The sequence below is a fragment of the Centrocercus urophasianus genome, unplaced genomic scaffold (assembly GCF_019232065.1).
Source record: "Centrocercus urophasianus isolate 14NV4802_14NV808 unplaced genomic scaffold, USGS_Curo_1.0 seq_34, whole genome shotgun sequence".
Lineage (NCBI taxonomy): Eukaryota > Metazoa > Chordata > Aves > Galliformes > Phasianidae > Centrocercus > Centrocercus urophasianus.
In genome coordinates this window covers 5,870,672-5,896,886 of record NW_024884911.1, presented here as the reverse complement: position 1 = coordinate 5,896,886, position 26,215 = coordinate 5,870,672, and the positions used below count along the sequence as shown (strand labels likewise).

Below are 26,215 nucleotides of genomic sequence, written 5' to 3'. Positions count from 1 at the left end.
CAGTCTTTCCGGTAGCCCAATTATCCCATCTCTGTGCAGAGCATCTCCACCGAAACAGCCGTCATTAGCTCTGATTGCAACGCACCCTTTTACCCACTTTCCGCTTCCCAAATTGCAGTTTGATGTGCAAGCAAGCCCTGGGAAGTGCTTAATTGAAGGCTGAGCTGGGCAACCGGAGAATAAAGATCAGGCTGGAGCTTTTGTGCTGAAAACCATTAGGAAATCTGAGCACGGAGAGAACTGAGCCATTAACATGAATTGTTACGACACTGCGGGCTCCCGCACACACAACAACATTGTCACACAGCGCAGCAGGAGATGCTGCCACACCAACACAGGCTCACAAGGAGCTGGGTGGCTGCAGATTTATCTGCGAGGCTTTCAAGTACCCTTGGCCTTTCATAGCATCATAAAACACAGAGAGAGAGCTGGTGGGAAGAGGAGTTGTGAGCTTACGGCTGTCTGCAGCGGCGAGGACAGCGTGCCACCTTCTGTCCTTGAGCCTTGGAACGACCAAGGTGACAGGTGGAGCACCAACCTGATCGATTACCCGTTTGAAATGCCAAGCAGAGATGGAAGATTTGATTTATAGTTTTACGAGCTTTCATGCAAGGCATTCTTTGTCCTTTAAGCGTGGGGATGGATGAGCACAGAGTGCTCCTGATGGCTGAGGAGTTGGGATGGGAACGCAGCTCCCAGCGCCCAGGTGCTGAGGACAGACAGCACCCGAACATGATTTTGGGTTTCCGGTGACCTGCACGTCCCACTGCTTTTAAAAGCTTTTGGAGTTAAAGATAGCAGTAATATAAACCTGCAGCCCCAGCAGCTTTCACTGCTCTGTGTTCCTGGTAACTGCACTTCACACTGATGGCACTGGAGGCACATAATGCTCAGCAAATAACGACGCCTACCAGACCCCAGATGTAATATTATGGGAGAGAAGAGATGCTGGAAATAGATATGATACAGGAAGATTGTGCAGGATTCTTTGCAATCAAAGCAGCAAGACGGGGCCCCTCTATTACTACTCTATTTTATTTTACCTTCAAGATGGCACTAGGGAATATAAGGATTTATGATGCCTGTGCTTGAGGTGAACATGAGTGCTCCAGAAGGACCCTGACAAAAACCTGCCTTGCTGAGCTGTTGTGGGAGCATTTTGAAACCTCATTGGGTGCAGGTTCTTACCCGGTCTCCCTTGATGCCCATATCCCCTTTGAAGCCAGGGAAGCCATCTTCACCCTAAATAGCAGAGAAGGAAAAAACAGACAAGGTACATAGATGGAACAAAATAAAACCCAAAGAATCAAGACTCACCCAGCCTTATTGTATGGCCCCTACCCAGGAAGAACAACATCAGCTTCTGTAAGACCTCGATGCACACAAACAACCATGAGAACACACAGATAAAAATCCAGGCAGGCTGCAGCCACTGAGGTCCCACAGGGCTGACAAGGAAGGATTCCTTCATATCCCCCAGTGCCTGCTGGTCAGGATATCACAAATCTGGCTCGATGTGACTAACAACACCTTGCCAGTGTTGGGAACCAATTACTTCTGCAGTACAACTGGATTTATTTTCATGGAGGATGTTTTACACCACGCTTCGAGGGAACCTCTAGGACAGTGGCAGTATTTCTTTCAGCCAAGAAGGTTTAATTGTAGAACTCAAATCAATAATTTATTTCACCCTATAGCAAATCTCTTAAAGGTAATGAGGACACCATTCCCAGAAAGACCTTTAAAGTTTGGAAGGTCTCTGCCAAGATTCCCTGCCTAGCTAAATTGCTTAGATTTGCTGCTGATTTTTTGCTACAGGATTGAAGGAATACAGAATTGTTTAGGGCTGGAGCTGGGCAAGACTTTTCTCCATCTCATTAGTGAGAATCCAGCTGCATCTTTGACATGCACACACACAGACTGGGTCCGCTTCCTTTCTGACTTGCGTTTCATGAGCTCCTCTAATGACCAGTCTGGACAGCACATTCCATATGTTGTACTCCCCAGGTCCAGCAATTACCCAGCTGTAACACACCACAAACCCTTCATCTCCATGGAATCGTGCCCAGAAAACTCAAGTTGCAAGTTTTGTCAGAAGGAAATCGCCCCAAAGCTGGAGCTGAGCTACTGGTACCAGCTCGCTGCAGCAAAGGGCCCCAGACCTGGGCAGGTCATGGGGCTGCATTGCTCCCAAATGTTCATCAAATGGTGTTCCCTCATGCAAGAGAATTTCACAGGCAGCATCCTGCAGGATGGCTCTGCAAAACTGCTCCAAGGTGCAGAAAATCAATTCAAACACAAAACACTAACTCACCTTTTCACCTTTGGTGCCCTTCAACCCACGAACACCATCCGCTCCCTTGGGGAAGATAAACCAAGTTGTTACATGGTACATGTCAAGACAAAGGATAATTAAAAGCACATTGAAACGTGTGCAGCAGAACACAAGCAAGGGAAGATCTGAACACTATTTATAGCTGCAAACCCAATGAGACATATTTTTTTCTCAGAGCTAGAGATTCCTTCAGTTAATAGGATGCTGCTTGTAGGAAGCAAAGCCTCTTCTGTACGCACCACGGATTTGGTGCATGACACATTTTCTGTAGATCACTGTAATGTGGAACAGTTCCACTTTAGTGGCAAACACAATAGCAAACCATTCCCTAATGGACCACTGCAGCTCAATCTGTAACTTTGCAAGAACTGAGATGAAAGCTTGCTTTGGCTACATGCATTCAGCTCAAGTTTTGAAGGCAGAACGGCAAATGGGATTCTGCTATTGAACAAAGACAGAAGGAGCTTTAAGAGGGCTTAACTCTGCCCATAGCCTTCAATCTGTGCTCGTATCCATGAGCACAGACTCTTGTGGATTCACTGAACCTCTGGGAAGCGAGATGCAACTGCACCTGAACCAATACAACGTGATGGGGTGGAACAGCCAGAGCTGAACGGGGAAAAAATCCCCACTGCCTCCTTATGAGCAAATGGAGCCAAGCAGGAGTGAGGGGTAAGCTGGGATTCAGCCCACTGAAGGAGAACACTGCTGAGACACAGAGGCACCATCTCGCAAGGTTTTGGATCAGGAGCATGAAAAGCTTGCTTTGTTTTAGAAGCAGGCATTTTGTTTTATTAACAAGCCTTGTTAAAATCTTCATGTTCTGGCTGAGATTTACTTCGGCTGTAAACTGGAAATGATTGGAAGGGGACAGAGCCGTGTTCAAGAAGAATTAAAAGAACAATCTCCTCAAAGCACTAAATGATGCTAGAAGGTGCTGTTGGAAAGCAGGAGACTTGGAAGCCTGCAAGAAGACACAAGACCAAGGCTTGGTCAAGCAACAAAGATGGTGTCACTGAGGTAGCACTAGGGCACTAAAAGCACATCGCTAGAACCAGAGCACACAGAGCACCCTTCCCCAGGATGCTCAGTACAATCAGGAGCACCTCATCCATCTCCTGCATAAGACAAAGAAGTCAAGTTTGGGCTAACAACGTGGGGATTCTGCTTTGGAACCTCCTTACCTTGACTCCACGTGGTCCTGGATAACCAATGGGGCCCTGAGGGCCTGGTGGACCCTGGGGTGAATAAAACACACAAAGAAAAACACATCAAATCAATGAGAAGGTGCAGCAATAAAGAGAGCGTGTGGAAATCAAATATCCCATCCATCTGGCTGCTTCAGACTGGGTGGAAGTAGCAGCAGCCACCTGAAAATAGCTCAGAACAGCACAAGAACAGCACTGGGAGCAGCAAAGATGTTTATGATGGGAAAGAATAAAGAAAGGAGACAAGACAGCAACTACCTGGTAGAAAGGGATTTGCACATAAGATAGGTGACTTGTGCGTTGGATTGGAAAGAAAAACAACCCCGAGAAAAACAACTCCTTTTCTGTTACCTCTCCACTCCCAAACCAGCATCCCCATTCGGATGAGGCACAGCTCAGGGTTGTATCACAAGGAGCAGTTACTGCTTCAGGCACACGCCTGAGGTGCTGCCCTTCAGCCTCACCACACAGCAGAGGAGATGCCTGCAGTGCTGGGAGCTGCAAAGCACCGGTGACACCGTGATGCTGCATGCGTGCACCCTGCAGGTGCTCCATCACCACCCTGCTGCCTCGCTGTCCACCAATCTCACTCTACACTGAAACACTTGGCTTTTACTTTGCTGAAATTAGCCAGCTAAATAAGTACCCTTCCACTTCCTCCAGCCTGACAGAGACAGGCATCCAATGCTGCTGGAGAAATAACTCGCACAGAAAACTGCACTCTGGGCCCTGTATTCATCCTGCTGACTCCCTGGTGTTTGCATCATGTCTGCCATCACAGCCACGCTTGGGTTTTTACATTCTGCCATGTGGGATGCACGGATAAATGGGCGCTGTGCTGCATGGGGACTGCAGGGCGCTGGGCTGTGCCCTCGTACAGCCCTGCTGACACATGCAGCATTTCTCAATTGAATGGGATGCAGAGGGAAGGCAGATGGTAAATCTCCCAGACAGACAGACAGCTGTATAATTCAAGGACTTTGGCCTCTGGCAATATACTCAAATATATTGTTAAATAGAGACTTCGAGTCGGAGGGGAGAAGGAGAAAATGGAAAAGCAGAAATACAGAAAGAGTAATGTTCTGCATTCCCCTGTGCCACAAAGGATATTTCTTATGTCTGAAAAGGAGAAGGCTTCTCTCTGCAGTTTCAGATCTCCCACTGCTGACCCACACCCTGCTATTCCAATCCCCCACCTCAGGGCTGCCCCCACCAGCATCCACACCCTGGCCCAGCTTGCAACCTTGGTGACTGCAGTGATGCTGTGTCGGCCAGGAATGGGAAACTGCTGATATGAGTCTGCTAGCAGAATCCTTGTGCTGGCAAGCATCTTCTTAACAACATTGTTTATTTTATTTTGGGAAGAACCACGAGCCTTAACAGCAAAACCTCTCACTCCTACAAGCAGCAGCTCACTGACTGCAGCACTTCCATGCTGCCCTGGCAATGAATCTTCTGTTTTAAAGCTAATGTTAGATTCTTAATTCATATTTTGCAATACTTAACAGTAACGAAAAACTTGTTGACACCTACCTGACTCCCCTTCTCTCCAGGAGGACCTTCCTTGCCAGGATGACCCTATTAATAAAAGAGACAAACAAAGGAAAAAATGGGTTTAGAGCATGGCTAATGCTTTGGAAGCCAACAAGCTCACTCAGGCAGCTCTGATTTATTTGTCATACAACAGCTGCTCTCCAGGAAACTCTCACTGATAGAAGAAGCCCCTCCGACGCCAGCAGGCATCTCCCAAATAAAGGAAGACTGTTTAGTCCTTTGCACTGTTACTCTTGGTTATTAAACCTTCTCACTCCTCACCACCTTTCAGCAGAGAAGCACAAACCGTTCTGCAGTGTTGGTCACATATTAGAACACCTCAGTAAGCTCAGCAGCAAGCAGCACAGAAATGCTGCAGTTGGGGGTGGGTGGAGGGGGGGGAAGATGAAGTTAACTCCATGCTTTAGCAAACTTGTGAAGGTCACAAGATGCCCAGGCTGGTCAGAGCCCTTCATTAATTTCTTAATTCCTGGAGTCAGTTACAGGATCTCATGACAAAGGCGCAGCTAACCTGCATCCCTGTCCGGTGGCAGCTGAATGCTGGCCAGCATTCCTCTTGGGATTTGATGCTGAATAACCAATGTCCAAGAGCTCCCACCATGTCCTCAATCACAGCTTTGCGAAGCAGCCCTTTGCTGGGATTTCAATCAGCAGAAAGCAAGAGTGCAAATTGCCTCAGGTACAGCAGGAGGGATTAGTGAGAAATCGAGGAAATCCATGGGAGCAGTTTGTAGCGTTGATTTTCCTACTACAGGAACCAAAATGGAGCCAGGTCAGAAGATGCCCTCTGTCTGGCAATGTCTGCACAAAAGCAATAAACCCTCCACAAGAGCAGTGCTGCACAGCCAGGCATCTTTCTTTCTTTTTTCTTTTAAAGATGAGAGCACATCCAGCACCTTTTGCCCAAGGAGGCTGTGGATGCCCCATCCCTGCAGGCATTCAAGGCCAGGCTGGATGTGGCTCTGGGCAGCCTGGTCTGATGGTTGGTGACCTGCACACAGCAGGGGGTTGAAACTGGATAAGCATTGTGGTCCTTTTCAACACAGGCCATTCTATGATTCCATTCTATGATTAAAGACTTTTGCAGTGGGTGTTTTACACACGATCTCTTCCGAAATACACAAGTGACTTTCTAGCAATACAGGAAGAAATCACAGCACAATTTTCCACGATCAGTCTTCATATCAGGAACGTCAGACAAGCAGGAATTCATAAAACAAGTGGGTTTAATAAAGAAACAAAATGACAGCTGCCAGTTATGCATCAACAAAACGGAGAGAGACTGCAATCTGAGTTCGTCCTGTGAGTTTAAACAGCACCAACAGCATCAGTGCATCAGGGGGGCACATAACTGCTCACCTTGGGCTCCTGACACCTGCCTGCAGCCCAGGGGAATCAGAATGAAAGCACAAGAGGACTTCAGAGGCTCCTAGCCATTCTACACTAAATCACCACCGTTTCCCAAATGCCCATCTCCGTTACTATCACTAAGATCAAAAACTGATGAGCAACTCAGCTGGCTCTCACAGCAAGGTGCTTCAGGCCCTCAGGGATTTTCAGATGGCTTTCAAGACCAATTGCTACGAAGAGAACATGGGCAAGTTTTGTCCTTGGAAAATGCAACAAACCTACAACCTGCTGCAAACTACATGGCTACCAGTGGCCACGTGTCCATGCACGTCTGTCCATGCTCAACTAGCTGGTCTGACACAGCCTTCAATCTGCACAAAACAAATCTTCTCCAGTTGAAGCTCCCTGGAGGCTGCTGCAAGAATTTCACATTGAAAGCGACAGCCTTGGAGACGTCCTGGGCTTTGCTTTAGCTGCTCTATTGACTTAGCTAACGATTGTAAGGATGTTTGAAATGTCCTCATACGACTGATAATCCCAGGGTGGAAAATGTAAATTTATTTTTATTTATTTTTTTGCCATGCTTTGCATTTGTGTTAGTGGAATGCAACTGTTTTCCATTTGTCATCCACAAAATCAAGTGTCTCAGAGGTGTGCAGAAATGAGGTCTGTTTTTACGGCCAGACACCAGCTTCTTGAGAAAGGAGCAAACGCTTGAAGTCGGATTAAGGAGGAAGCTGCAAGAAGCCAGCTGACCAGCCACTGCAGCCTGCTGTTAACAGTGCTCTGCAGCAGAGCCCAGGGAGATGAGGACCTTCTGTGTTAGCAGTACCCACACATGAGACCATCCTTACCTCTGTGAGCTGCAAACCCACGTGAAACAGAGAAGAAAAACAGGAGAAGGGAAAGGAGAAGCCCAAAGAGCAGCCCTGTGCTGCACTGTGAGGTTGAGTAGAGCACAGAGCAGGGCCAGAGCTCCTCCAGCTCAGACCCCATCAGCCAAGGGGAAACCATAGGCCCATGGTGCACCCAGGGTGGATGGGTGCAGGGTCAGCCCTACAGCCCCTGTGCCAAGCAGAGCCCTGGGGCCAGCAGACTTACCGGAGGACCGTCTGCACCAGGCATGCCAGGAAGACCAGGTTTGCCCAGCGGCCCCTAAAAACAAACAGAAAAAAATAAATAAATCATCAGCTGCAACAGTCAGAGCCCACAGAGCATCATTCTTGCTTGACCTAAATGTGAAAGGCTGCAGACATAGGGGTCAGCTGGAAGAGCTGCCTTGATTTGCAAGGAATCTGCTCACGTCTCCCTTCCAAGTCACTGCAGCATGCCGGGATGGATCCCACACCTCAGCAGACCCAAGGAGAGCTCAGCAGGAGCCCAGGCATAAGGCTGGGAGAGGAGCCAAGGCTGGAAGTGGCTGCAGCCCTGCTGGAAAGCACTCCAGGCACAGGTAGGAGGATATCAATGCACGGGGCTCTGTGCACCAAGAAATGCCCGCTCCTTGGTGACAAATGGCAAGAAGATTAACTGGCAAAGGAAGAAAATTAAAAGAGTGGAGCTGCCCCCATTGACCGTGTCTTGCTGCCTTAACATCACTAAGTGATTACCTTTCTAATTAAACAGCCACCTGATTTCTCACCCTATTGAGGAGCGTTGCTACTGCTGCAAGTGCGTGACTCAGCATTTAAAGCCAAGAGCCCTTCTGCCACTGGAATTGCTAAAGCTTTGTTCTTCTCCCACTGATGGATAACTGCAGCCTACCAAGGTGAGCAGGGATTCACCCCATCCACACACCACAGTTCCCCTGCCAAGGTGCACCTGGGAAATGACAGCTCTGCCAACTCCATAAGCTGATCCCACACTCTTGTTTAAACCCTGATGGTCCCAGCACTGCCAGGGGATGCAAGAACAGCAGCTACCTCACGTCAACAGCCATAGAAAACCACAGATTGTTGGCACAGGTCAGGAGAGGGGACAAAAAGCGTGACCCAAGCCCACAGCTCTTCCCATTACCATCCTGCTCAGACTTACAGGCATTTAGCCCAATGAAAGAGACAATTTTCAGCCCTCTCCTAATGTTTTGCCATAGGCTGCCTGCAAAACATTTCTGTTAAAATAGGAAATGAATGCAAATATTATGAATTAGAGGTAAACTGTGTTTTCTTGTCTCTCTTCTGTCTGGAATGAGGCACATTAGACTTTCATGGACACGGCTGCAAACAGATGTTGCATATGGGGCAGAGAAGCAGCTGAAGCAGCAAATGCATATTAATGGTAACAGTTGTCTTAAGTCAGAGCCGCAGCATTTCATCGTACCTTCTCTCCTGGGGGACCGATGGGGCCTTGCGGACCTGGAAGACCCTGAGAACAGAAAAAACCTTGGGTCAGTAAGGAACAAGCTATTCATTCCAAATGCTTTTTGGCAGTGCCTCAGCTGAGCATCATTCCAGTGCCTGCGATGGCTGGGGATTTCCCCAGCTCCATTCATTCTCAGAACGTCTTGTGAGAGACGATGAAGTTTTGCTTTAGAACGGCCCCTGGAGGGCTGCTCTGCTTTGTGGTTCTTCCCCCCATGGTGGGAATGGGGATGCTCTGAGGAATGAGGAGTGCCCAGAGGGCTGATGCTGGGACCTGGACATCTGCATCACTGCTATGGTTCACAGTGACCCAACCACGGGATGCTAAAAGTCAGGAATGAGCCACACAATGTGGCTCAGCCAAAGAGGCTGCTTGGACCTGGGCTTGGCTTTGCATCACAGCTGAGAACCAGGGGTATCTGAATTTGGGAGTATTTTCAGGAAGATTCTGAACCAGCGATGTACATTCCCACCAGATCTTATTGCTGGTCCTTCTGTTGACTGGTGAGCAAAACATGCCCAAAATCAGCAACCCTCTGTCCTACCAATAGAAAAAGAGTTTCCCTCTTACCTGAGCACCTGGGTTGCCCTGCTGGCCTGGAGGTCCTGGCTCACCCTGGGGACCCTGTGAGGAGGCAACAGCAGAGCTGAAGGCAGGAAAACAAGGTACAGAGCCACCAGCTCCTGCCTGGCACCAGCCCTCTCACAGCATCCTGAGCCTCTGTTCTGCAGGAATCCATTTCATCCCAGCAGCGTGAAGTAGGAGACACAAAGATCCCTCCTCCCTCCCCCCATCATTTAAGCTACAGCACTTTGATATTCATTAGAACAGCACACATCTCGATGAGAACGTTTGATCTTTCATGGGGAAATAATGTGTAATTCCATCAGAAATTATAATAAATTAACAACCATTTGCTGTAGGAAGGTACTCTCTATGGTTTTCACAGGCTCTGATAGGAGTCTAGACCAGGCTAAAAACCAATTAGCAAATCTAATTTAATAGAGTACATTTCACATTTTGCATACACTCTATCGGCAACGCCTGAACTGTCTGTAAAATGGGCAGCAAGAACTTACCACGTTCCCCTTGGGACCGGTTTGTCCATCCATACCAGCCACACCCTGGGAAAGGATTTAAGAAACAGCATGAAGAAAATATCTGCCTCTTTTGTACCTCAAAAACAGGGAAAAAAATGCAATAAAACCAAGAAAACATCAGGAAGCCCTTCGGACCACATGGAAACGGAACCATTTCCTAAAGGTGTTTGGTCAAATAGCCAATTCTATGATATTACACTTAAACTGATGCCGTGTAAATTTACACTTTAAAAGTCTTTGCGGTCTTTTCCCAGTGGTTTAACCTTCCTCAAAAGCAGAATGAGCACCTGACTGATGAGCCCTGGCCGGATTGCTTCCAGCAGCACACAGCCTGGCCACTAAAAGGGTCACGAGCTTCCTAAGCATCTCCAGCAAGGTGTTTGTGGCCAAGTGCAGACCTTGGGATGGGATTTCTGCTTTCACCACTTTGCTGTGGGGCAGGCTGGCTTGAACGTTCCTACCAGTGTGCTCGTGTGAGACCAGACACTCACTGAATTTCAGCAGGACTACAGTTCAAAGTGAAGATGCCTTCACCTCCCAGGAGGGGTTAAGGACCTCCCAACATTCACTATTAAAGCACTGACCCCTTCAGCTCTCACAGCAGCACAGGGGTTCAGGTCTTAAGTCTGGGGACTTCAGTGAGCTGCAGTGAGTTGCAGAGCAGCCCTTACATCAGCACTTCCCCGGCCAGCAGGGCACAGCAGATAAGGTGACTGCCTCCTGCATAGCTGCATGTTCCTACCTTGGCTTTTGCCCAGAATGTGAACAAACCATTCTAAAGGCTCAACAGCCCTCAGGCAAAAGTTAATAGCACAAGGCACAGTGTTAATAGCTCTCATTCTTCCCTTTCAGCCTCAGCTAGGTATTAATTTCTACTCAAATGGGCCAAGCCTTGAGCTGCCATAGGTAGATGAGACAGCACATAAAAACAGGGCAGAATACAGCCTTAGAGCTGTAACCTTTTTGGAATGCTTCTTCTCATGGCACAGATGTATGCAGTTACACAGGTGCATTATCTGCCTGAATGATGGATGGGCACAGGGTGGTGTTAATGAGATGGCCAAGGAGGGCAGCAGCCCTGGGAACTTACCGGTGGCCCCGGTGGTCCTGGAGGCCCCTTGGGTCCCAGAAGTCCTCGAGGGCCCTAGGAAGAAAACAAGCAGGGTCAGCACTCCCCAAGCTCCCCCACAAGCATCACACTGCCCAGCACAGCTTCAGTGCCAGCCACTGCTTCTGCACTAACAGCATCTTCCTGTGCTTCAAAACCAGTAAGAGAAACCCTGTGTGCGTGCATCCTTGAAGTGCTTTTGGTAAGCTAAGTAATATACACTCAGACCTTTCTTCTTTGGATTGAAAAAAGGCTATTTCAGCTACTTTTTTTTTCTTTTTTTAATAAATAATTTAATCATGTTCCTGGATTACCCTGTAGCAAGCACAATGATGCAAAATATGTTGCAGCCAAGTCATTCTAGCTAGAGAGCATTATGAAAAATGAACCGATTCCACTAATGGATGATTAGGGTTAACATTTCCAAATTGCTCCAGATTTAATTTTAATCATTGACAATCTGTACAACTCAGCAAGGCTGGAAAAGGTTTTCAGCCTGCAGCACAAAAGTGCATTTTCAAAAGGCGTTTGGTTCTTCAGCCACAACTGCTTACCGCAGTGCTTTCCTCCCATTTTTATCTTTCTCACCAAGCTGAACCCAGCATCGCCTTCAGGGAAATTCAGGGACATCTGAGAACTGCAAGAGAACTGTCTCTGATTGAGAGGGTAAACTCAACAGTTCATGCTTCGGTTTGTTTTGACTTTGCAAAGCACACCTGGCAGCTCCTCTACCTGGTGGCTGTGGGGCCAATGGGACACATTGCTAGGCAGCCCATTCCCAGAGGTCCTTCAGGCTGCTCTGATGCTGGTACAAACCAGCTATGGGGATGAAAGGCCCACCACTGGTTTTTGTTGCCATTATATTTGGTAAGACTCTTTTTTGGCTTAAAGCAGATAGAAACGAGCAGATTTGGGATGTATATTTATGACCAGAAAGTTTCTTGCAGTGCAATTAAAACCTCTCCTCTGGCCATCACAGATATCTTTTCTTGCATTGCTGCTATAAAGATCAACTTCTCTGCACACGTTATCAACGTTTAACTTCCCCTTTTGTTACTCTGTTACCTTAGCTCATTAATGCATTTAAGAAGTTAATAACCCAGAAGTTATTGCTTAGACTTGTGCTGAGCAGGTAGCTGGGTTGATCAATCATCCTCAGAAGTTAATCAGACATCTTGTCTGTAATTTAGTTCCAATGAGCCCATAAATGCCAAGCCTTCCTTTCCCATGTGAAGTATGTCCAGCAGTTCCATCAATTACTCTTGAGCCACCACACCAGGCCTTACAACAACAAAATAAGACACCTTGAAAACAAAGCTGATGGCCAATGGCAGATGGTAAATGTTCTTTTTACAATGAAGGAAATGCATTTTGGATATAACGAGCGGCCAACAGCAGTATTACAGACTAAAGTCTACAGCCAGCCAGAAACAGAGTTTATCACTGCCAACATCATCATAAATACTTGGTTCTTGAGGCAGAAAATGCTTTCCGAGTCTGAAATTGAAAATTCAACTGTTTCTTTTTGGTGGGATATTCTGACAACACATGGAGCTGCAGGCCAAGCCATTGACAAACTGTCAATTGCAGCTCCATGCAAGGTGAACAAAGCACCAATCCATTGGTCATGGCCAACGTCATGGGGTGAGCCCTGCGAGGATCACACCCTGAGATGCAGTCCCACAGTTTGCACTCACAAAACCCCACATTTCACATATACTTAGCATACATCCTCTACCCCCCAAGCCCGCTTAATTGAATCCTAGACAATTTGGAAGGATACAGATAGGAAATGAGACCGACCTAAGTCAAGCTTTACCTTTAAAATGACCAGGTTTAAGTCTAGCCACTGAGCAAAGAAAATCTCTCATTAGAAATCAAAGCTCAGAAAGGTCTGAGTTTCTGCATGTGGCAAGAAAAGCAGAGCGGTCATTAGGGCAGACCCTCTGAGCGTATGCTTGGGTCTTCAAGCCAGGGAAGCTCAGTCCTGGCAGAACCTCAGGGGTCCTCAGCACCTGAAGAGCTGCCCCATAGGACCCCTAAATATCATGATGACACCCAGCCCCTGCCCAGCATGCCAGAGAAGGAGATACTCACAGGTTCTCCGGGCAGCCCTCTGGGTCCAACTTCTCCATCATCCCCCTGCCCGGCAGCGAAGGCACAGAGAGACAGAGCACAGCAGTTATATTTCAGTCACATCACAGGTGTTTCGTTCTTGTTAAATAATAATCACACTGAAAAGCAGCTTCCCCGGAGCAAGGAAAGGGTAGCTGTGCATAAGGGAGGCCTCATAAGCTGTGAGACTAAGACTGCGTGTGCAGAATTTACCAAGGATTAGAAATGCTGTAAGGATACTTCATAATTCACGTCGGTGTTTATAAAGATGGATTTTGCTAACAGACAAGATAGTGTAGGAACAATTCAGGCCATGTGAGTCAATAACCACAAGATTTAGTACTTAACGGAGTGGGAAGCCAGCGTGGGCACGCTGTCCTGGAGCCAGATTAACCCATTGGATCCTCAGATAAACCAGAGGGGTCGTTCCTCATCCCCCAACTCCCATTCTCTGCCGGTGCCCACTGGGAAGAACCGGACAGAGCTTCCTCCAACTCACTGTTTAACCACTAAAAACTCCCCTAGGGACACCATGTCACACCCGGCTCACTCATTCTTAGGAAATCAATCCTAGCCAGCACGTAAACTCTCCTCTGCTGCCAATAAAACGCACTCTATCACACCCAGCTACGTCCTCCAAGCTTCTCTGCCCCTTACACGGTTCTTCTTCACTTTAGACTTCAGAAATCTGTTCCTCTCCCAAAAGACACTTTTCAACTTCAAAGCACCGCACATCCACAACAAATTAATCCTCCCAACTTCGTGGTGAGGGAGGTGTTGTTATCTGTGTTTTACAGAGGAAACAAATAGCCAAAGGTGGAAAGAGAACACGGCGGAGTGGGATTAGAGCCTGAGAAATCCATACTCGCTCCTCCAATTAAACCACACATATCTTTGAGCTGTACATTTGCCATCTCTCCTCTTACACCAGCACTCCTAGGCCTGCAATCACTTAGTTTGAGCTTTGCTAAAGGCCTTCTGATTATTGACTACACCGTGTTAAGGCAGCGAACAATTTCATCTTTGCCTCCCACATCCATCTGGAATTTCTTGCTACAATCTACTCTACCTTAGAAAACAAGCAGCACAGCTACACGATGAAAACGGTAGGGTTTTTTTTTCTGACAAAACCAGATCTTTAGAAAACACATTCCTCACAATGTTTCCTCCCACCAGTGCTCTGCTCGCCCCGTGCACGAGGTGATGTGCTGCACACCATGGCAGAGAGGGACACGCACTCAGTGCTGGCTCCCACCACATGTCTGCCGGGCATCACATCTGCTGCTTCTTTGCAGGGCTTAGTTATGAATTCCAGGGACTGCTGCATCAAGAGAGAAACTTACCCTCTCCCCGTCCTCTCCGGGTGCCCCTGGGGGGCCGTGGGGACCTGGCTCACCCTACAAAGGAAAGACAGAAAAAACCTCAGGGGAGGTGGACACAACTCTAGCAATGGAAGATATTGGATAGCACTGAGAAACCTGACACTAGGCTTGACTGCTGCGCCTGCACCATGTGCTGAGGATACTCGTACGCCCGCATTCCCTTCTCCCTGCTCTCTCTGAAGCCCCTCTGCACATACTCAGTGCCACACACGGGCTCCAGCAACTTCAGTAGAGTGCAACTGGGGCTCTGCACGCAGCCAGGCCTTCATCCAAGGTGTGCTGGCTGCTCCATTTCTGGCTGATGAAGCATCTCTCCCAGGCACCATCTTCCCTTTCCTGCGCAGCTTGCAGTCACGATGCAATCTCTGCCGTTCAAACACTTGCATTCTTTATCAAGTACTGTCTGCTCCCTCTGGGGAGAGGAGGCATGAAAAGCCTGCCGAAATAACAAGCTTCTTGCTTTTTTCCCCACTGTTTAATTATGAGCTAAAGAAAAGAAACCCATTGTATCGTTGGCAGTTCCCACCCACAACAGCACTAAAAGCAGGCTTTGCCTCCTATTTTTTACTCTCTATTTTGTTAGAGTGATTTCTGCCCCCACTTTCAGGCAGCCCCAGAAGGGTGTCACAGCTTCCCGGGATGTGAATGCTGTGACATCCAGCACTCTCCTGCAGGACACTCCTGTCCTCATCACAGTTTTGGGTTGTCCCCAGCACTGCTGCCCTCCTCCCAACAATACCCTCCTGCCAACGTTTCCTTACAGACTGCAGTCAGAAGACAAGTGGGAGATAACTCACTCTGTTCCCCTTCTCGCCAGGCAAACCAGCCAAGCCATCAAACCCTCGGTCACCCTAAAAGAAAAAACAGGTTAGTGCACATTTCCCCCTGCTCTTGAATACCTTTCTGATTTGTTTCCTTTCTGTGTCAAGGAGGGATTGATTTTCTCCCTCAGACATTTCACCTCCCATCAGACTGGTGATGATTTCACAGTTACAGATTGAATGAAAGAAAGAGGAACAAGCTCAAATAAAGTCATTTTGCCTCTCCCCTTTTTTGCTCCAGCACCTATGCATTTGTTAGTTTTCCACGTGGCTTTTGGAGCCTATCAATCATCGAAAGCATCTCACTCCCAGAAATGTTCTTCCAGTCCGAGGAGACAAATGTATAAACAAACAAACTCTGGGAACTGTCTTAATGCTGCCAGGCTCAGAAGGCAGATCTGGTTCACCCTAAAGAGCACAGTAGGCTGGTGGACTCAGTGACTGCACACGGATGCTGAAGGGTATTGCAAAAGGGATGATTCCATGGACCTGTAACCAGTCACTCCTTTATTTTTGCCAGGCTCTGGGGCATTGCTCTGTCTCTGCACACAGCACTGTTAGCTCATTTCCAGCTCTGCTCGTTATTCTGTTTTCCCTTCTTCCCGGGCATCCACTCCTTTGGGGGCAGTCGATGCTCATTAAAGCACTTTACTGGATAAATGATTCGCAGTCTCCTGTCTCTGTATCAAAACCCCCCATCTATTCCAGCTTTAAGTATCTACATAATAAAGTACTTAAACCTTTAATACACGATTCCCCGAGCAAACTTTCCCTGCATTCAATTTCAGTGGAACAGCTCCTCTCTTGCTGGATAATACCAGCAGATCTCGGCTGAATGAAAGGATTTTGTCTCAAATATAAGTACAGCGCATTAAAATTCCTCCCCACGCCTTCTACATTTTCTCACCCAGTTATTAGGTATTTTTTCTTTGTAGTTATATTTCAGGATGTTTCCAACTGCTCATTCATGTTTGTTTTTTGTAATTAGGATTCCAAAGTATTTGTTCTACAACTGCAGCCAAGGGAGCATGTTTCATTCTTAAGAGGATCCAGCAATTTAATAAAGTTGCATCCAAAAAAAAGAAAGAAAGAAAGAAAGAAAGACAATCTATCGCTCTCCTGCCTTCTAGGTGTGTGTTTAATTTCCCCTCAGTTCTCAAATGTCGAGCCCACATCTTCACAGGTGTCCTGAGACCATTCCAACCACCTCCCCCAAGCAAGGTGGGCTCCCCCTGCCAAGGATCCTTCTGTTCCTGCTCGCTACCAAGAGATGCACATTCCCAAAGCACACAGACACACGATGCTACCTTTGGTCCCGTCTGCCCTGGCATTCCCCGGGCACCATCGCTGCCAGCTCGTCCCTGCAGGAGAGGAAAGCAAAGTCAAATGCAAAGTATGAGGCAGGGCGGCGGGGACATCTGCTCTTCAGTTGGCAGCTCAGGGTGGTTCTGTTGAAGCCAGAACTCTCTCAGCAGCAGCCTTTGGTAAAGTGGAAATGCTGCCCTGCCCTTGAAGCTCAAGGCTGGTGCTAACCAAGGCCTGGGTTCACTGCATGGGTGCTGGGAGACGGTCTGCAAGTCCAATTGGAATAAATGACCTTCCAGTACATTTTAAGAAATGCTGATGCCCACAGATTGGAATGAGATGAAGGTTTAGTAAAGGCTTTCTCATTTCTTCCTCCGGTAAGCCGACACAAAGAGCCAGTGGGCTGCCTAAACCAGAATCTTGCATTTGTGCCATAGGGGCACCAACAGAACAAGTCAGCATCACTCTGACTGATCCCAGAAACACACAGGGACCGGGACCTCATGCCCTGCAAACGTGGGATTGCCCAAAGCAGCACACAGCACTCCTACATTTCCCATCCCAGCACTGCAGAGCCAAAACCCGAGGACAAGAGCGCTGGAAGCATGGCTGAGCAGCTCTCCCAGCTCCCCTCCTCCCCACCCTGAGCTCCCATCCCCACGTCCATCTGCCCAGATGGACCGAGAGGGCCTGGAGCAGCCCTGCTGGCCGTCAGCCCGCTCTTGTGCAATGCTCTCAGAGCTCAGGAATTGCTTGGCAGTGGGACGGAGCGCTCCCGGGACACTCACCCTGCGGCCTGGCTTTCCTGCCGGGCCAGGAGGGCCCTGGATGCCTCGTGGACCCTGCAATGTGGGGAGAAAAGAGAGAAAGAAATGCTGTCAGGCAAAAGCAAGACAAATGGACCCTGTGTTGGTCAGGGAAGCGGCTCTGTAGCGTTTACACGGCCACCCACACCTCATCTCTTTTCCAGCCATCTTTGTAGCAGGGGAACAGCCGGGACTGAGGGCACAGCGAGAGGCTTGGTGTGAACCTGCTGCTCCCAGTGCTGCCCTCCAAGCACACGCCTCCACGTCCCCTCACCCCCCAACCCTCCCATACACACCTGAGGTCCCATTTCTCCAGCTTCACCCTTCAATCCTCCACTGCCCGGGGGTCCCTGTAGACACAGAAGAGGATCCGTTGCATTTTGTCCCAACAGAGGGAAGACCCAAAGGTCGTTAAGGAAGATCTATGCAGGTAATAACTGAGAGCATCTGCTGTGCCAGCACTGCTTTGTCACTCACCATGGGGCCGGGCCGCCCAGTCAGACCCATCGGACCCGCTGGTCCTCTCAGTGCCAGCTGCAACAGAAAGAGAACCATTGCTTTAGTCGTGTCCCTGCTTTGCTACGATGGGACAAAGCAACTGCCGTGCCACGAGCTGCACTGTGCATTCTGTCCATTTGCTAAGGAGCACAAATCCTTGCAGCATTTTCCACCATTCCAATGAATTTACCCCAGAGTACACTGTAATGCCAATTAACTCCTTCCTGCATCCAAAAATGGGCCAAGCCCAAGGTCACATGTAATATCTCACAAACAGAACAACTCTATTTCCAGTGGAGGGGGCTTTAGTTCAGTAAGGGGTCACGCAACCAGACCTTAGGTCAGCAGTTTCTATGGTGGGTAATGGGGCTGTCCACACTTTGTAGCATCACTGGACAGTGTGCTCTCTCATGATAATTCATCACTTTATAAGAGTTGTAATTGTCTGTGCGCTCTGGCAATTAAAATCTACCCATGATTGAACTTGGAAGTGTTTAAGCATTGCAAAAACATAGGATTATGAGGCACCATTTCACAACTCCCCTTTACAAGGGAGCTGCTCTGAAACACTGGTGGCTCGGTCAAGGCTCGGTGACTACAGAAAGCCAAATTTCAGGGAATAAATCAAGCCAACAATGCAATTAACAACATGCTCAAAAAAAAAAAGAAAAGAGGAAGGAGATGAACTTCCCCTGCAGGACTCCTTTCTCATCTCTACCACAGCCTATCATTTCCCCCTTTGAAATGCCTTTTATTTCCCTATTCCTGGTATCAGGGATTTCAGCTGAACTCGTCTGATGATGGGTTGATGTTAACCAAGAAATGGATCCTTTTCTTTGTAGAAATATTCAGCTTCTCTTCCACAGCCTCCAGCTCACTCAGGATTTGGGCTGTTCTTTTTTTTTTTTTTAAGAAAACCTTTATCCCAAAATGGAAAACAAAATAAAACAGAAAAAAGAGACTTTTCTCTGTGTGTGTGCTGAGGGGTACTTTGTTTTTTCCAATCTGTCACTGCTTTTGTAAGGCAGAAAACAAGCCAAGAGGAACACAAAAAAAAGGGGGTCTGAGAAAGAAGATGTTTCCCATGAAAAATTTGTCTGCTCAAAAACTCCATTTCCCAGCAAAATAAATACTGGTGAAAAAACTGCAGGCAGCCTGGAAATTAAGAGTGACGAGGTAGCACAAGAATCATAATACACCAATATTACTCTCAGAGGAAGGTTAATGGATAGGAAAATGCAGCTGCTGGTGGCGTCAGGACCCTGTGCTCTGCCTGAACACGTGAAAAATTGAACTCCTCAGATAAAGGAGAGCTGGATGGAAAGCAAAATAGCCCCGGCTGAGCTCAAGTCCTCGTTATAAACCTGAAAGGGGCATGTGTCACCCTGCTGGTTGGTGATTCCAATGGACTTTATTCCACTCAGAGGTGAAAGGGATTGGTTTTACAGCCCATTTCAGCAGCTGAAGTGAATGCAAGCTGCTCAGAACAGCAGGCTGACTGCATCCAGGGCAGAAGAGCACAGGGAAATCCTGAGTGACTGCATTTGGTTAGAAGAGGAGCAAAGCACCCAGGGCTGCATCTCTTTGCTTACAGCCTGCCTAAACCGAAATGAATTTTCCCCTTGGCTGCTCACAGCCTGGACAGGACTGGGGCAAAAACAGCAGCAATGTGCTTATGGGGGGGTGCCTACATGATGTTTCAGCTGTAATTGTGCCGGCTGCTTTTCTGCTTTTAACAAGCTAATGATCAAAAGTAACCTCAGAGAAGCACGCATGAAAGGGAAGATTCAAAGTTGTACCAGCTAGAAATGAAGTCTTATTTTGAAGAGATGAGTATGTACAGCCTGATACGCTGACATTCTCATCCAGCCACAGAACAGGAATCGTACTGGGAACGTGCAAGGCCGATCTCGTTTCACCAGCCAGCTTAAATAACAAACATTGCAGGGGATTATTTGATCATCAATCAGTAAGGTCATCTGAGGGGAGAAAAAAAAAGTTGCACGGATATTCATCATGCATTTTCAAATGAACGCATGAAAGGAAATTGCGAGCTGCCTGCTGAGATTCACGGGGCTGGGAACAGCTTACATCTGTGACATACATTCAATTATTGAATGAGGTTTGCTGGAAAAAAACAAAAGAAAGAAATCCCCTACAGCGTACACAACAGCTTTTCATATAGACTCTCAAAACTGTCAGCAGAAGCAGTGAATGCTACAGTAGGGACTGCTATGTCTCCTGGCATCAACAGAAAGCTCTGCAGGCAACGAAAGACCGAGGCTTAAGCCCAAGCCACGCAGGCATCACCACCTCAAGTCATGTGGCTGTCCCACCTCAGACATGGACTGAGTGGCTGCTACCAGCACAGATGATGAAAGCATGCAGACAAGTGCTCTGTCAAATTTACTCTGGTCCTTCACTTCAATGGGCTGCAAGAGATCCCCCCTTTCCCTCACTTACCCTCGCCTGCTGTAGGATGGCCTGGGCTTGGGCCTCCTGTGCAGAGACCATAGGTCCTTTGGAGCCAGCATCTCCTCCTCCACTGAAGCGGAACTGGTGGGAACAAAGCAGAGAGCAGGTCACTGGATGCTGCCACTCCATGCAAGCATTGCTCCTACACAGCTCTGTTCAGCATGACTGATCCAATCCCACCGCTATCCTTCTTGCTGCCCCATTAACCGTGGTACTCTCAGGTCACCCAGCTGTTTCTCACCAACGTACCCATGCAGCAAATTCTGCTGGTTCAAAGCAGTGCAAACCACAGGAGGGCTCGTGGGCTTTGCACTGTAAGGACCTCACACAGCACAGCTCCAAATGAACAGCACAGTTCTCCCAGGCCTGGCGTTCCCTATGCAGATGATGTTGGCCAGGAGGTCAGGATGCTGGGCTGCATTTCCCACTGCATCTCCACACAGTGCATCTGCTTGCTATGGGACGGAGGCTGCATTTCCCACGTGTGGCCACATACTTCAGAGAACAGAACTTGCCCCAACGCTCAAAACCACAACCCCTCAGCACACAGAGGACTTCTAAAGCAGAAAGCATTAGCTTTTTATTTTCCTGAACTTGAAAGGGAAAGAGTTTACTGTTTTCTTCTGCCTCTTCCACCCCCAAGGGCTACAAACCCACCCTCTGGGACACACATCCTCCTCCTGCCTTAGCTGCACGCGTCCTTAGGGCTTTGCAGGAGGGACTGCAGAGCACAGAACCTCCTTGGACGGCTCCTTCACCTCTGCTTCACCTCAGCACCGTGCCTGCTTGGCACTAGGTGTACGACCACACAAACTTGGCAAACGGGTTCAAAGAAACAATTTATAGGCCTAAGGTTGCTTACCATCGGGGCCAACAAATGCATTGGAATGGCCAGCTGAGCTCCATGTCGAGCGCTTGGCCTGGGCTCTGCTCGGCACCCTGCCAGCATCCTACATGCATATCACCCCACCATTTGGAGCCTGTACAAGAGTGCTGTGGTTTTTCACTCAAGGCTCTTTCCCTTTGGTACCTAGCCACTTATTTCCAACAGCTGGTTTCCTCAGGGAAACCTCACATCAAAGCAGACACAAAATATAACCGCTCGTTTTTTGTGTCCCAGGACCAAGAAGGCTGACTTGGTGCTTGTTAGCTTCGTGTAAGGGAAAAGGACATACAAATTAACCACTGCTCACCAAAACAGAGCAGTTAATTCAGGTGCTTACAGCTTCAGTACCTGCTTTGAAGACGCCTTAGAGGTTCCTCACCCTAAACGCAGGGTTCTGCAAATAAAATTTGGCCACTGGAGGTGTCTTCAGTTGCTTCCTCATGACTTTCACTCTCCTACACTATGCCAAGGCCTAAGCAATGATGGTTATTCATTGCTTTCAGAAATTGCAGTTCACCTGCCCTGAGCTTCTGACCTGTGAAAATGTGCCAGCGCTTTGCAAAATGTAAATTTGTAAGGGAAATGATCCAAATCCATCTTTTGCACAAGAGAAAATGTGCCCTTGGTGTACAAGGGACTTCTGCAAAAACAGGCTCTCGGCAGCAGCAAAGCCAAGAAGCAAAGCTCATTTTAGTGCTTCTTTTTTTTTTTTTTGCTTCATTTATACTTACAGGCAACATAAGCATTGTCCCTGGTGGTCCTGGTAAACCATCTGCTCCTGGAAGACCTGGGCGGCCAGGCGGTCCCTGTCAGAAGGAGAAATAAAAATAAACTTCTGTAGCATCATCTTAGTCATGTCCATGCACAAGTGGCTGTGGCTGTACAGACATATGTCACAACACAAAGGGCTCCCTATCTCGACAGCTCACACCGAGCATGCTGGCATCCTGATGGTCTGGCAAACTCTATGGAAGTACATCTGTAGGCACACATGGTTTTTCTTAGCAATTCCCTCTTCTTACATGCTGGTTCCCTTGTTTTCTGTATCTGCCATAAGCAATGTTCAAGTGAACAATAAAATCCTCTGCCGTGTTCCGAATCAATGGAATCAAAGGTTAGTTGGGTCTGTTAAAATCTGTTAAAAAGGTACATGAGACTTCATAACTCAAGTCAGTGAAATAGAAACAGTGGAAAATAAATACATTTCCATACATGTTCAGTCACCTGAGTCATTCCGTTTTTCTCTCCTCTGCCTTTTTTCATCCTATGAGACCACTTCTGTCTACAACGGAGTGATCCTGTCAGCAGCCATAAATCAGCAAAACTCCAAGGGCCTGAATGGAGCTGTGCTGATTAACATCAGCTGAGTGTCTTTAACTTGCACTGAAGAAACAAGTATGCAGTAAAAGATGTATTGATGAAGCTATAAATAACCAAATATGGCCAATTTTCCTATGACAGCCCACAGATTATTTGCACTCCCAGCTGCGTACTTGGCAAGAAGTTTAAGCTAACCCAAATTTGCACATCCATCCATAACCCTACAGAAGAGTAGGAGGACACCCAACCACCCAATGCACGTGCAATAATTGCAATTTTCACATCAGCTTGAGGAGCTGAAGGCAAGGGTGACCTGATCTCATCCCAGGGAGGCCCAGAGGAGCCCTGGTGCTCATTTCATGGCAAGGCAGGCAGGATTACTTGACCAACAGCTCAGGTTTGAGGGCTTAGGCACTGCCCTGCTCAGTAAACGCCAATAATAAATTCATCTTTGGGGAACCAGCACTCTTGGAAGAGCAAGCAACAAACATCCACATTAGTTATAACTCTCTTAAACTTGCCCCAAACCCTCAAGCCTGTACAGACACCAAATGAAAGGGAAAATAAAAACCCTGCCCCAAATCCCACATCTGTGTGGATACACAGCAAGGACACAGGAGATCCTGCCCTTGTCCTGGGAAGCTTCATGCTCACCAGACAAGGCAAAGAAAGGTGGATGAGGGTGGGAGACGGATTAAAAACAGTACAAAATCTATAAGGCAGAGCATTTTTAATGAGATTAGTCGAAGCATTATGCTTGCCCCGTTGTCCTGTGGACGGACCTGGGTGCTCATTGAGTCTATTTCTAGAAGGGTGTCTAACTCATCTCATCAGACCCTCCCTGGTTTGGGCTGAGGTCTCAAGACATGCTGGGGAATGGAAGCACATCATCTTCCCCTAAGTGGTGTCTCAGCCACGCAGCTCCCCATTTCTGCAGGAGCACAGGACTTCACCTCACATCTCCTCATTCCCTCCTCTTCCATTCCTTCCACATCTTATTTAACCTAACGTCTCCTTTGTCGCCTCCCTCTTAAAAAGGAACCCAAAAGCACCAAGCCCTAAATTAGAACCCAGCTCTGGGGAATGAGAGCCATCGTTACTCCACCCCACGGGGCTATTTCTGTGTCCTGCACCACAATTACAGGGCAGCCAGCACCAAAGCCAGCCCAGAATAACAGCCCAGCACTGCAGCTGGTGATTGATCAGCACAGCACTCAGCAGCTCCCTCAGCACCAAAGGGAGCTACATGCCGGCCCATCCATTTCTCAAGACATGCTCATGATGTTGTATTGGTGCTGTTTTCTTAGCCTGGCTGACACCAGCATCCCTGACTCCACCGATGAGGTGCAGAGGGCAGTCCCATCTGCTGCAGCACAGCACATAAATAATTTAGGCCAGGTTCACCTTTATATAATAAACTTTCCTCCCTCTCGGCGCTGGTCCCACACAGGATGGATCAGGAATGGGGTTGTTTATCTCTCCTTGTGTGCTCTGCCCAACAAACGGTTGGAAACGGTTTTCTGCATCAACGCCTCGTTTTGTTCCAGGTCGGGTGTGTGAGGTCTTCTCCACGCGGTGCAGAGCAGTGGGGGGCAATGGTACGGATGGAAATCCAGACCATAAAGCACTTTGTAAATTGCAATTCAGGCTGGCTTGCAGAGGCCTTAGAATGCCTTAGAGAAACGCAGCATGCCAGACTCTCAGTCGGTGTAAAAATCTGTGTCGCTCTCATTACATAAATAGAGATCTGCTGATATATAGCAACCAAGAATGGGGACTTCAGCTTTCATTTGGTGCAGTGCTCTACGATGCCACGCTGAACGTAAAAACTGATGCAGTATTTCAAAGGAATGCTTTAGCTGAAATCTTACTGCATTTGTTATCTAGCTCCTTGAGTAGGAGACAGTGACAGACAGTGGTCTTCAGAGCAGTGCCCAGCAGCACGGACCATGGGCCCTTATTAGTCCAGTTTTGAGCTTTAAGTTACCCTCACAGAATACTCTCCTCCCATTTTTGGTCCTGGCATTAGGGACCCTATTACACTTCTGGGATGCAAAACTGTCCTCAATGGAGATGAGTCCACTGGGACACAAGGACTGCGTGGTCTTGGGAAATACAACACAGGCACTCAGACCAACCTTTGCTCAGAGCCAGAGGCTGACAGGAGCCAAGCAGCACCCAGACACCCCCCAAAGTTACCAACACAGCAGGGTCAGTGACCAGGCTGTGGTCTGTTCCAGTGCTGTAGAGCACCTTGTCCAAAAACAAAAACAGCATATTTTTCTCCCAGTTTCTTCATTCCATTCTGGAATACTCCACATTCCTTTCTTTCCGCTACTGGAAAGACCCCCTCACATCACTCCTCTCACAGATAGGCTGGCTGCATCTACATTGGTGTCACAAGTGCTTCTTCATGCTGTAAAATTACAGGGATAAATGAACCAACCAACATAATGAATAAAACAGAGCTAAATGAGTGTTGGCCAATATTAGCATAGCTCAATATTGCTGTTATATTAATTCAGTACACCTGTCTGATTGCAAATATAAAGTCTATCAGATGCAATGTTCCTCACTGTACGCATATAAGCGCCATGTAAATTCATGAGCGACAGGCAGGGTTAATAATAAACAAATTAAAGAGGAGCTGCACTAATTGAAGAGTTTTTAATACAGTTGCAGTTCCTGGCTTTGCAATTTCATTGCTTCTCTATGTGCAATATGTCGTATTATGTTCTGTTCTGGACACTTAGCAAAAGCAAGATGTGCACACTGTGCTTGAATGCAAATTGAGCCTTTTATTTCAAGGTGTGTAACAGCAACATCAGGGACAGCGTGATGCTGCTGATGGGCTTTGTGTGGTCATTCAAGGGGAGCCTGGAAATGTCCAGGCCAGGCAATGCCTGCACGTGCATGGACAATTGGCAGAAGTACCAGCCCACTCATCAACACGGTCAGCATCCATCTCATAACACGAATGAACTGCTAGGAGCCAAAGGAGAGTAACAAAGTAGTAGAAGAGCAAGTTGGACAGCACACAGCCAACCTCTGAGAGGCATCCCACGTGTTAAGTCAACCTCTGTGCAGTGATTCATGGGTTAAACTAACTTCTGTGAGCAGTGGCTCAGCCCACCGCTGCATATTGACTTTCTGAGCTCGCAGACACCGATCAATGGAGCTCCGTCAGGGCCCCTCGTTCTCAGTCATGTCACAAGCACAAGAAATGTTATTACTGTTCCATCAAAAACCAATAAATACACCTGGAGCGTAAATGAGGTGGGGGGCTTTACAGAAGCACACTGGGGGGGTTGCAGGAGTGTGTAGCAGGTAAACTCCAGCCAAATCCCCAGATAACAGCACTGCAACAAAGAGCTTTAATTAAAAGACCAGGGCTCAAGTCAGCCACATTGCCACAAAAAGACACCAACACCTAAACTATCTCCTCAAATACACCTGAAAACCAAAAGAGAGACCTCCAGTGTGGGTCAGCAATGGGTGGGATGGAGATGCACTTTGATGGATGGGAGAGGAAGGGTGAAAGGGTGGTGCTGGGAGGGACAAGGGATAGAAAAGAAACTCAAGAATGCTTTT

General features: G+C 47.8%; 1 protein-coding gene across 2 annotated transcripts in view; it reads right to left on the bottom strand.

Moving 5' to 3' along the window:
* COL5A1 (collagen type V alpha 1 chain) overlaps window positions 1–26,215 on the bottom strand; it is a 127,583-nt gene that overhangs the window by 35,532 nt on the left and 65,836 nt on the right. For both annotated transcript variants that reach the window (XM_042830738.1, XM_042830739.1), the window contains exons 12-29: window positions 22,036–22,110; window positions 20,407–20,499; window positions 17,923–17,979; window positions 17,742–17,795; window positions 17,428–17,481; window positions 16,642–16,695; window positions 15,311–15,364; window positions 14,475–14,528; window positions 13,114–13,158; window positions 10,999–11,052; window positions 9,888–9,932; window positions 9,379–9,432; window positions 8,767–8,811; window positions 7,549–7,602; window positions 5,077–5,121; window positions 3,520–3,573; window positions 2,315–2,359; window positions 1,189–1,242 (exon numbers count right to left, since the gene is read on the bottom strand). In XM_042830738.1, coding sequence (XP_042686672.1) covers window positions 1,189–1,242; window positions 2,315–2,359; window positions 3,520–3,573; window positions 5,077–5,121; window positions 7,549–7,602; window positions 8,767–8,811; window positions 9,379–9,432; window positions 9,888–9,932; window positions 10,999–11,052; window positions 13,114–13,158; window positions 14,475–14,528; window positions 15,311–15,364; window positions 16,642–16,695; window positions 17,428–17,481; window positions 17,742–17,795; window positions 17,923–17,979; window positions 20,407–20,499; window positions 22,036–22,110 — 990 coding nt within the window. The remainder of the gene's footprint in view (window positions 1–1,188; window positions 1,243–2,314; window positions 2,360–3,519; window positions 3,574–5,076; window positions 5,122–7,548; window positions 7,603–8,766; window positions 8,812–9,378; window positions 9,433–9,887; window positions 9,933–10,998; window positions 11,053–13,113; window positions 13,159–14,474; window positions 14,529–15,310; window positions 15,365–16,641; window positions 16,696–17,427; window positions 17,482–17,741; window positions 17,796–17,922; window positions 17,980–20,406; window positions 20,500–22,035; window positions 22,111–26,215) is intronic.